Source organism: Myotis lucifugus, unplaced genomic scaffold, assembly GCF_000147115.1.
Source record: "Myotis lucifugus unplaced genomic scaffold, Myoluc2.0 scaffold_260, whole genome shotgun sequence".
Taxonomy (NCBI): domain Eukaryota; kingdom Metazoa; phylum Chordata; class Mammalia; order Chiroptera; family Vespertilionidae; genus Myotis; species Myotis lucifugus.
In genome coordinates, this window is record NW_005871308.1 from 1,397,982 (window position 1) to 1,409,993 (window position 12,012).

Below are 12,012 nucleotides of genomic sequence, written 5' to 3' on the forward strand. Positions count from 1 at the left end.
ATTTTTTAAAAAAATATATTTTATTGATTTTTTACAGAGAGATGAAGGGAGAGAGATAGAGAGTTAGAAACATCGACCAGCTGCCTCCTGCACATCTCCTACTGGGGATGTGCCCGCAACCCAGGTACATGCCCTTGACCGGAATCGAACCCGGGACCCTTGAGTCCGCAGGCCGACGCTCTATCCACTGAGCCAGACCGGTTTCGGCTATTGATACATTATTATTATTAACTGAAGTTCATATTTTATTCACATTTCCTTTGTTTTTACATAATGTCCTTTTTCTGTTCTAGGGCCCCGCCTAGGTTACCACATTATATCTAATCATCATGTCTCCTTCGGCTTCTCTAGGTTGCAACTATTTCTCAAGACCTTTTGATTTTGGTGACCATGACAGTTTTGAGGAGTGCTGGTCAGGTAGCTTGTAGAATGACCCTCAATTTGGGTTTGTCTGCTATTTTTCTCATGATTAGACTGGGGTTAGGTTTGGGGAGGAAGACAATGGGAGTCAAGTATCATTCTCATCACGTCATATTAAGGCTGTGCTATCAACATGACTTCTCACTGTTGATATGAACCTTAGTCTCCTGGCTGAGGTCATGTTGGGCAGGTTTCTCCACGGTTGTTCACCCCCCCCCCCCTTCCCTACTGTCCTCTTTGGAAGGATGTCACCATGTGCAGCCCATACTTAAGGAGTGGGCAATTGTGCTTCACCTCCCTGAATGCAGAATATTTGCCTAAATTATTTGGAATTCTTCATAGAAGATTTGTCTTTTCTCCTCTATTCATTTTTTAAATTTTTAAAAAAATTGATTTTAGAGAGGAAGGGAGAGGGAGAGAGAGATAGAAACATCAATGATGAGAGAGAATCATTGATTGGCTGTCTCCTTTGTTACAGAAGAGCAAAGAAATACCAAGCACGCTTCCTAGAGAAAGGGAGGAACCCGTTTATTAACACTAGTGGACTCCGGGAATAATTTCCAAATCAGAGTGAAGTAACACGGAGAGGCTTCGCTTTTTATAACCTTCTGGGGTCTTTGTCTTGCAGATATGGTTCCGCCCCCTTTTGTGGGCTTACAGGAAGGCCCCCATGTGTTGATGATCTGTCCTGGGGCCAGCGATAACGACCCCCCCCCCAGGGCAATGCATTGTTCAAGTTTTTAAGGCCTTGGGGAAGGAGGCAATGACCTTAATTATAGGTCATCAAGAATGCACACTGAGCTTGTTGGCATGAATTCCAATTGCTAGCCCCCAAAATATCAGGGTTACATTTGAATTAGCCCTTTTTAGCCTTCTCACTGTACACCCCACACTGGGGGTCGAGCCCAAAACCCGGGCATGTGCCCTGACCGGGAATCGAACCATGACCTCCTGGTTCGATTACATAGGTCAATGCTCAACCACTGAGCCATGCCGGCCGGACTATTCATTTTTTTAAAAAATATATATTTTATTGATTTTTTACAGAGAGGAAGGGAGAGAGATAGTTAGAAACATCAATGAGAGAGAAACATCGATCAGCCGCCTCCTACACACCTCCCACTGGGGATGTGCCCGCAACCAAGGTACATGCCCTTGACCGGAATCGAACCTGTGACCCCTCAGTCCGAAGGCCAACGCTCTATCCACTGAGCCAAACTGGTTATGGCCGGACTATTCATTTTTATTCTATTATTTATTTATATCACTATGGACTGCTGGATATTTATTTTATACTTTGAATTATAATCCAATACTGCTTTTTTTATTTTGTTGCTCAAATTGTTCCACCTGTGGCCATTGGAGCTCTTTCAGTTGGGTCCTGTGTCACTTTGACATACCCCCATCATTGTGGGATTTTTTTGTTTTTGTTTTTTGAGCATGTTCTTATTTTCTGGTACTACAAAATGCTCCAGGCTCATCTTTTATACTTCTTGCCTCATTCCTAAAATAACCATATCTCAAGGAGCCCTGGTTCCTTATATTGGAGAATAAACTAGAAACCAAGATCCGGGCATAAAGTGTGGTTGTTGCTATCGGTATGTTCTTGCTTCTGAGCCCTCCTCGCTGACAGAGCAAGGAAATATATGTGTGCATACTTACCTGTGTGTATTTCTATGTGTACCACCTGTATTTATATTTAGGTAACATGAGTTCATATTGATTTCTCCAGCTCTAATTCATTACCACCTGTGCCGGAAGCTGGTCCATCCTTGCTGCTTGACACAGTCGCTGCAGGAAAGAAACATCTGCACAGCATATGTTTCAAGGGACCTGGCATATATAGCATACTGTTCTTAATATGTTTGCTCCCTTTAGCGCCATGTGTTTTAACCAAGGTCACCTCTCCGAGAAAGGTTGTTTCCCCAGGTGGGGATTTTTCCCTGAGGTTAGGGAGGGGATACAACCCCTTAATTAAGTGCCAGGCGGGTAGTTAAGCTACATAATCTTTACTCCCTGGAATGGAGATAAGAAACGCCCTAACCTTTGTAATAGAAATTGACAGGATTAAAATCGGCTGGTATAAATACGGATGTAACAAGACAATAAACATCAGATCATCATCAGATCCTCGTCAGTTCCTAACCAGAACTCCGACCAGAACTTTGGCTGGAGATCCTGGCTAGAGGTCCTGACTAGGCTGCTGATCAACTGAAGGCTGTCTTCGTATCATTCCTTCTTCGCCGACTCCGTCCACACCTTTGGGGACCCCTGGACCCGCTGGGATTGGACCCCAGCACACCTGGATCATTCTGGCTTCCTCCCCTTGCTTACTGGAACGTCCCACTCGGACAGTGAGACACCTAGCTCCCACCATCCACCATCCGTTTACTTAGTTGTTCAACTCCAGTATACATGTGTAATGGTGTCAGCATTATCAGCTAGACTGCTAGAGTATAGTACTCATGTACAGTTCCTTCTACCTTCAGTCTTACAGACTTCACTCATTTCGAAAATTACTTAGGTAAGCACTTTTTCTTCTACCCACTTCAGTGAGGTTGTTTCATAAATATACAATATAATTAGATTATTTTATAATTTCACTTCAGGATCCCCTGGCCTCAGAAATAATTTTTAAAAATTTGCATACATTAAGGTCCATTCTTTGTTCTGTAAAGTTCCTTGGGTTTTGAAACCCACAGAAAATGTCATGTATCCACCATTACAGTTACTTACAGAATAGTTCCACTGCCCTAAAAAGTTCTCTGTGGCCTGGCCAGTGTGACTCAGTGTTTGAGCATGGACCTATCAACCAGGAGGTCACGGTTCGATTCCCAGTGAGGGCAAATGCCTGGGTTGTGGGCTTGATCCCCAGTAGGGGGCATGCAGGAGGTAGCCAATCAAAAAGTCCCCTATGCTTCACTTATTTAACCCTTACCCTTCTCCTCCTATCCTCTGGCCAACACTGATATATTTACCCTCTCTATAGTTTTTGTCTTTTTGGAATGGTGTATAATTGGAATCATATACCGATAATATTTAGCCTTTTCAGACTGGCTTCTTTTACTTAGTGATATACATTTAATATTCATGTCTTTTGTGGCTTGATAACTCATTCTTTTAAAAAAATGATTTGAGAGAGAGAAAGGGGGAGAGAGAGAAAAAACCCCCACACTGATTTATTGTTTCACTTATTTATGCATTCATTGGTTGATTCAGACTGGGGATCAAACCCGAAACCTTGGTGTATCCGGACGACACGCTAACCGACCAGGGCCTCATTCTTTTTTATTGCTAAATGATATTTCATTATAGGGATGCACCACAGTTTGGTTATCCAGTCACCTGTTAAATGACATCTTGGCTGGTTCCAGTTTTTGATGATTATGAATAAAGCTGCTATAATTATTTGCATGCAGGTTTTTAGGTGGACCTAGATCTTCAAATCAATAAATACTTAGGAGCATGATTGTTGGTCATATGGTAAGACTATGTCCAGCTTTATAAGAAACTGCCAGACTGCTTCCAAAGCAGCTATACCATTTTCCACTTCTACAGTCAATGAATGAGAGTTACTGTTGCTCCACATCCTTGCCTGCAGTTGGTATTGTCAGTTTTCTGGATTTCAACCATTCTAAGAGGTGTCCCCATATGCCATTCACTAACTTACTAGTAAATACCTTGGCTCTCTAACCTTTGCAGTGGTTCTCAACCTTCTGGCCCTTTAAATACAGTTCCTCATGTTGTGACCCAACCATAAAATTATTTTCGTTGCTACTTCATAACTGTAATGTTGCTACTGTTATGAATCATAATGTAAATATCTGATATGCAGGATGGTCTTAGGCGACCCCTCTGAAAGGGTCGTTCGCCCGCCAAAGGGGTCGCGACCCACAGGTTGAGAACCGCTGCTTTAGAGTAAAGCAAGAGAGCTGGAATCCAGTGGGGATTTGGTTTCTAGAAATAACTAACCATGGGGTTGTAGAATTTTAGAAACAACCTATTCTGGTTCTCCCTGTCTTATTTTTGTTATACGCTGAAGACAATGAGAAGGTGACCTGAAATATTCCAAAAGAACATTTCCGGCTTGAATTCAGATGTTATATATTTATATAAGGCACATAAGATCCACATTCATCCAGTATGTCCTATTGAGTTGTTGAGGGATTGAACTTCTTATAATGTACTGTCTGGTGTGCTGGATGATGGCGATGCAGTGATGAGTCAATCAGACATAGTCTTGTCTTCAGTAAGTTTACAGTCTGTCTGAGGAGACAAACAATTACAATGCACAGCAATGAGGGCTGTGATGGGAGAAGTATAGGGAGCTGTGGGAACACCAGTGTCAGGGCAGGCACCTGACCCTCTAGAGGGGTCAGAGAGGCTTCTTAGAAGGAGTGACTTCTAAGATGTGGCCTACAGCAACGGATTGGCTAATGGTAGTTCGTGGGCCAAATCCAGCTTGCTGCCGGCTTTTGTACCCCCTGTGAACTAAGAATAGTTTTTATATTTTAAAATGTTGAAAAGAATCAAAAGAATAATATTTTGTGACGTGAAAATTATAAAATATCCAAGTTTCAGTGACCATAAATGAAGTTTATTGGAACACAGCCATGCCCATGGCTGCTTTTGCGTATTAGGCAGAGCTGAGTAGTTGTAACTGTGTGGTCTACAAAGCCTAGGACATTTTCTCTCTGGTGCTTTACAGAAAACGTTTGCTGACCCCTGGCCACAGGATGGTAGGAGTTAGCTGTGTAAAGCAGAGCAAGGAAAAAAAGTCGGTTTCTAATGGGGTCTTGGTATAACTGCAGTAACTTTAATATACTTGGAATATGGCATTGAAGGAGGGAGGGGGCCAGAGGTGGGCAGGATCTCCACTGGAAAGAGACTTGACAGCCATATTAAGGGGTTTGGGTTTTATCAGTGGGGGGATTTTAAAAGGTTTTAACAGATCAGATTTCCTTTTTCAAAAAATCCTTTTGTCACGGTGTAGAGATTGGGTTAGAGAGAGTGGGGTGAGAACAGAGACAGGGAGACTTGTTGAGGTGTATGTGTTTTTTTTAAAAGTATATTTGTATTGATTTCAGGGAGGAAGGGAAAGGGAGAGAGAGATAGAAACATCAATGATGAGAATCATTGATTGGCTGCCTCCTGCATAACCTCCACTGGGGACCGAGCCCACAACTTGGCCATATGCCCTGACCGGGAATTGAACTGTGACCTCTGGTTCATAGGTTGACACTCAACCACTGAGCCACGCCGGCCGGGCCTCGTTGAGGTTTTCAAAGTCATTCAGGGAGATGTTGGTAAACTGGATTGGTATAGTGACATTGGGGATAGGAATAGATTGATTTGAGAGGCATTGAGGAAAGCAAAATTGAATAGGTGATTCACTGGAGGCATTGAAATGTAATTATTTTCATGTTTCAAATGATTGTGTTTTCTTTTCAACTCCAAAGTTTGTTTGCTTTTTTCTGGATCATGTGAATGCATGGTTGAAAAGTCCATGTTTAGTAATAGTCTTCAGAGCAAAATTCTTTAGTGATGTTTCATGCCTCTGGTGCCCCTTGAAACTTGTGTATTAAAGCAGCATCTCTCTTTGGCCTCTTCATGCTGTTTCCTGTTGACAAGGGATCTGGGTTTTAAGGAGCAGAGAAGTTATTGGCAGATTAATGTTCTAATTATTAACTTTCTAATTATCTTGGTTTAACAACTTCCCCAAATATTTCTTTGTTGCAAGTCCTTGGGCTCTTTGGTTTTCAAGGCAGTTTGTTGACACTGACAAGCTCTTCTCATTCTCGAGGGCACTTAGGCCCTTTCCAGTTTTAGATATCTAACCCTTGCCTTTTTCCTCCTTAGAATTGAAGTGTCACTTGCAGTAAGTGGTAATAAGATCTTATATTTTACTAGAGGCCCAGCGCACGAAATTCGTGCGCGTGTACTGCCCCTAGGCCTGGCCTGCAATCCAGGCCATCTTCCTGGGCTGCTGGCAGCTGGCCCCGCCCCCTGCTGCCACCCACCCCCAGTTCCCCGTTCCCCATCTGGCGATAGGAGCCTGCCAGCTGGGGCAGCTCCTGCATTGAGCGTCTGCCCCCTGGTGGTCAGTGCACATCATAGCGACTGGTTGTTCTGCCCTTTGGTCAATTTGCATATCACCCTTTTATTATATAGGGCAGGGGTCCTCAAACTTTTTAAACAGGGGGCCAGTTCACTGTCCCTCAGACCGTTGGAGGGCCGGACTATAGTTTAAAAAAAAAACTATGAACAAATTCCTATGCACACTGCACATATCTTATTTTGAAGTAAAAAAACAAAACGGGAACAAATACAATATTTGTATTTGCATGTGGCCCACGGGCCGTAGTTTGAGGACCCCTGATATAGGGTAATATGTTGTGTTGTCTCAGAATGCTTACTCACATGTCAGTTATTTGATCCCTATAATAAACCTGTGAGGAGGGCAGCACAGGCCAAGTTACTGAGATTTGGAGAGGTTAGATGACTTGCTCATAGTCAAAGGACAATAAATAGTAGAGCTGGTGATAGAACTTAGGTCTGCAGATATCATAGCTTTATTCATTCTATAGTGTACTCTGTCTCCAAGAAAAAGGAGTGTTATGTTTTCAGCAGTAGACAGCTGGATGAAAAATTTTTTTCTTTCTTCTTGGTATATGCTTTGTGGGAGCTTCACCCAGACACCAACAAAACATAGGCTTTCCTATGTTTTTGAGTAACATGTGGACTACTAGTAATGCCTAGTATGATTTGAGAAACTGTGGTCTGTATGCTAAAGTATATGTGAGAGTATACGTAACTATGTTTTAATCCCCCCCCCCCCCCCCCCACTTAGGTGGTTCTCACTTGGACAATTTGAGGCCAAATGGGAAAGGCCTGTTTGTGGACCAGAGCTCCCGGGGTCAGGATAAACCAGAAAACTTGCTCACAAGGTAATCAGCTCTCCCTTCACTGCTACCTCTTAGGACTGAGGTTTTCTTCATTATAGAACTGAAACCATTCCTGTGAATGAGGTAAGTTGTCCCAGGGTAGCTGGCCTAAGAAATGTAGGATATTTGTTGAGCACTTACTGTGTATGCCACATAGTTACCCAAGTTATCTTATTTTAACCTGAGAAGTAGGTATTATTATTTTTCTGTCTTACAGCTAAGGAAACAGGTGAGAAGAGAGGTTATAAAACTCACCCAAGATCTAGAACTAGCAAGTGGCAGATCTAGGATTTGAAACTGGCATCTAAATCTATCTTAGAAATGCAGATTAGAAACATTTTGATTTCTCCCTCCCATTCTTTCAAGACTTTGCTGACGCTGAAGAGTCTTCTTTTTCCCATTTTTCTTTACCCCTTTCTTTTTTTCTGATGTGCTGTTATATTTAGTATGTACTCTAGCGCACCCTACTGATCATGGCTAGAGTCTTCTGGTTAAGATAAAACTACTTTATTGTGTCAGTATTTTAATTTTGCACTTAAGCTGCAATGAACAGATCCTGAACTTTAAGTGAACCCAGGTCTGTCATTCTCAATTCACCTTTGAGCCTTCTTGGTACACACAGATACATTTTTCCATAGCCTTAATTAATACAGGGTGGGGCAAAAGTAGGTTTACAGTTGTTCCTATGGAAAATAATACAATGATTAATAAATGATAATACAATGTGTACTCACAACTTTTACCCCACCTACTTTTACCCCACCCTGTATGTACATGACAAGAGTAATAGCAAACACTTAAGTGGCATTTATTTAGTGTCAGAAACTACTTCAAGTGCTTTATAGATCTTAATTCATTAAGTGATTTTCAGCAAAAGTTTCTGGAGCTATTATTATGATTCTGTTAGGTAAGTGTCAAATTTTGTTTAATTTTAAAGTTAGCATTTGAATAATTTTTAATATGACTAAAACTACACAAATCGAACCCGCAACCCAGGGATGTACCCTGACCGGGAGTTGAACCCACAGCCTTTTGGTGCATGGGATGGTGCTCCAACCAACTGAGCCACGCTGGCCAAGGCTGGATTGTTTCACAGCCTTGTTATGTGAGGCACTCTGTCACCATCCAGCTGCGTGAATCATTAATGATGCTGCGTCTCATTGTTTCCCATTTGAAAAATGAAGGGATTAGATTACAATATCTTCAAGGTGCCCTTCTGGTCTGAGATTCTATGAATGTATTTTCAGAAACCCTCTGGACCAATGTACTATGTAGTCAACAACCTGTATGTTTACTTAATTCCACATAGAAGTAGTATTGTTTTAGCAAATAAGTTTTACTTTAGCCTCCTTTTGCCTTCTGTGACTCAGATGTTTGTGTGTGGAAACTTCTAGCTTTATGTTTATGTCATGAAGGACTCATCAAAATATGATAACAATTTTTTTTTGGTCTGTTTTTCTAGACAGACTAAATCCAAGTTGGAAATTACCGACATGGTTCGCTCTTCCACTATCACAGTCTCAGACAAGGCTCATATTTTGTCGATGCAGAAGTTCGGACTGCGAGAAACACTGGTGAAATCATATCTGATGCAGAAAGAGGAGGATTATACCTATATCCAGAACTTCAGGTAGCTAACCGGCTTTTAGACTGTTTCCAAAGGAAAATGATCATTCAACTAGCACTTACCTCCACCCCCAGTACCCTGGATTTGAAAGCAAATCCTACTACAGATCTCTCCCTTCATTTTCTAAAATGAGTGATTCCATTCACTCTTCATTAGCAGGCGTTTATTCTGTGCCTTTTCGGCCGGGCACTCTGGTGGGTGTGGTACAGTGGGAGTGACACAGCTTGCACATAGTTACAGCAATATTTGAAGAGCTACATGGATACAAAAAAAGGAACGTAGCCTACCCTTGGTCGTTCTGGGCCTTTGAAGAAAGTCATTTAAATTGAAGTTAGTGTTGGGTAATCTTTTTAGACAGGGTTACTGAAAGTTGAATGAATCAAGGTTGCATGATTCTGCTAGATCTTTTTAAATTATTGCACTGTGACCATAAGACAAAGTAACATTGCTTCTAGGGATAGAAATAGTCCAGTGATGGCGAAACTATGACATGCGTGTCAGAGGTGACACGCGAACTCATTTTTTTGGTTGATTTTTCTTTGTTAAATGGCATTTAAATATATAAAATAAATATCAAAAATATAAGTCTTTGTTTTACTATGGTTGCAAATATCAAAAAATTTCTATATGTGACACGGCACCAGAGTTAAGTTAGGGTATTTCAAAATGCTGGCACGCTGAGCTCAAAAGGTTCGCCATCACTGAATAGTCAGTTATGATGAGTACTGCTGTTGCTTTCCTTCTGAAAGTAATTACCAAGGTACTTTTCATTTCCAAAGCATATGCAGGGTAAAGAATTATCTTGTGGATGATAGTTCTCTAAGGCTGTCAGAGCTAAGTAGGAATGTTCAGAGTAGGCCTGCGCTGTTTGAAGTGATCACACAAGCAACAAATATCACAGTAGACTGCAGTCATTGGTATAGGTTAGATGTGACCTTTTTATGTCTTAAAATGCTTTCCCTTGTTGTCTCCATAGTCTTCCTGAGTGACCGATTGGTTTTCTTTGGTGACAGGTTTTTTGTGGGGACATACAATGTGAATGGACAGTCCCCCAAAGAATGCCTCCAGCCCTGGCTAAGTCACGGTATCCAGGCCCCAGATGTATACTGTGTAGGGTGAGTGTTTCTCTTCCAGTCGCTTCTACATTCTCAAACGTATAGCTGCAGCTGAAGGGATGGGGACATGAAGATGAGGTGGGCAAAAGTAGGTTTACAGTTGTTCCTATGGAAAATAACACAATTAACAAATAATAATAGAAGAATAAACTGTGTTTTATGGACTCACAACTGTAAACCTACTTTTGCCCATCCCTTATATACCTGACTCTTCACAGCAGGTGAAGGAATTGACGAATAAGTATGTGCTTAGTAACAGCTGCTTCTCTGTTTGACGCTCTCCCTTATAGTTAAACACATTTCTGGCACGCTTAAAGTGATGTGCTTGGCACTTAAATGCTAGTATTGAATTTTTAGTATAATTTTCTGTTAAAAATCACCGCACCCTGAACTGATTTTCATTACTTAGACATTCAACACTTTTGGTCATGAAGCAAAGAATATTTTTTGCCAGGGAAGGAAGGTTAGTGTAAAAAAAAAAAAAAAGAAGAAGAAGAAAAAGAAAGGCCCCACCAGTCAGTCCTTTTTGTTTCACACTTAGCATCCTCCTACCCCTATACTGGGCTCTGTTGATGGGGACGGGGCAGCAAAGAAGCCTGTATGGTAAAGTGGAAGGGCCTAGAATTTGGACTGTATGTAGACCTGGGTTTGAACCCATTTGCCGCTTGGTGCTTGTGCGAACTCGTGACCTCAGATGTAAAATGCGGATGCTTCCAACTGCTTCACAGGCTGGTTATGCAGCGGGAATGGCCTGCTGCTGTGACAGCCCTGGTAAGCGCCTTAGCACTTTGACCCTCGGCCCTGAGTGTTTGTTTTTCTTTTCTCTTGCGGGTCCTGCAGTGTAGCCAGAAAGCTAGGATTTACGCTCCCAAACCGATCTTAGGACGTGTCATCTTGTACATTACCTTTCTCTACTTTCTTACTTCTGGCTTCTCCTAATAGGTTCCAGGAGCTTGATCTGAGTAAGGAGGCCTTTTTCTTCCATGACACCCCAAAGGAGGAAGAGTGGTTTAAAGCCGTGTCAGAGAGTCTTCATCCAGATGCCAAGTATGCAAAGGTAAGAGAGGAGCCAGGGACCTTCGAATGGTAGGTTGCCTCGCAGGGAAGTTAAGACAGTATTACACATTCTCCCCAGGCCAGTCCTGATTATCCTGCTATTTTCAGTTCTAGGTCCTCCAGAAGAGGCACCTGTGGGTGGGCAAGATGCAGGTCTTGGCACTTGTAGGCTAAGTTGTCACGTAGCCTGCTAAGTGAGTTGGATAGGTGATTACCCTGGGTCCTCGTGTGGAGGAGATACATGAACACTCGCAGCCAGCTTCGAGACCACTTCTCCTTTGGGATCTTTATTTCTGTTTCCGACTTCTGTTTAATGCCGTGACTTGAATGTTTGGCTCTGGTTTCCAGGTGAAGTTCATCCGACTGGTTGGGATTATGCTGCTGTTATATGTCAAACAGGAACATGCAGCACACATCTCCGAAGTGGAAGCTGAGACCGTGGGGACAGGAATCATGGGGAGGATGGTGAGTTCTTGGTGGTATGTTTGGCACACTGAGGGCCTTGATCCCTGAGGTTTTGACCCCACTTCTCATGATACCTTGATGCATGTGTCCCAGTGAGGATGCTGGTATTAGAAGATGAATTGTACCCTCAGCAGGACTGGACTGAGCAGACCATTTACAAATGGTATTTTAGGGAATCGCTGGCTAATTTGCCCAACTAGCAGGGATCCTCATGTTTACTGCACACTAGAGTCTCGAGTTTATTCTCCCATTTAGTCCATGAAATAGGTTGCAGAAACTATATTGGGTCACAGAGGAAAAGAAGGAATGCTGATGCAGATTTGCCATTTCCTCTTCTTCTTGAGGCCATTAAAGTCCTGCGTTTAGATCCTACTGCTAGAGCTCA

The 12,012-nt window shown here is 42.3% G+C and overlaps 1 protein-coding gene across 1 annotated transcript in view; it reads left to right on the forward strand.

The window, feature by feature from the left end:
* The window catches only part of INPP5B (inositol polyphosphate-5-phosphatase B), a 52,798-nt gene that overhangs the window by 25,378 nt on the left and 15,408 nt on the right, over positions 1 to 12,012 (forward strand). The window contains 5 exon segments of the mRNA XM_014464675.2: positions 7,271 to 7,367; positions 8,827 to 8,994; positions 10,005 to 10,106; positions 11,049 to 11,163; positions 11,511 to 11,627. Coding sequence (XP_014320161.2) covers positions 7,271 to 7,367; positions 8,827 to 8,994; positions 10,005 to 10,106; positions 11,049 to 11,163; positions 11,511 to 11,627 — 599 coding nt within the window.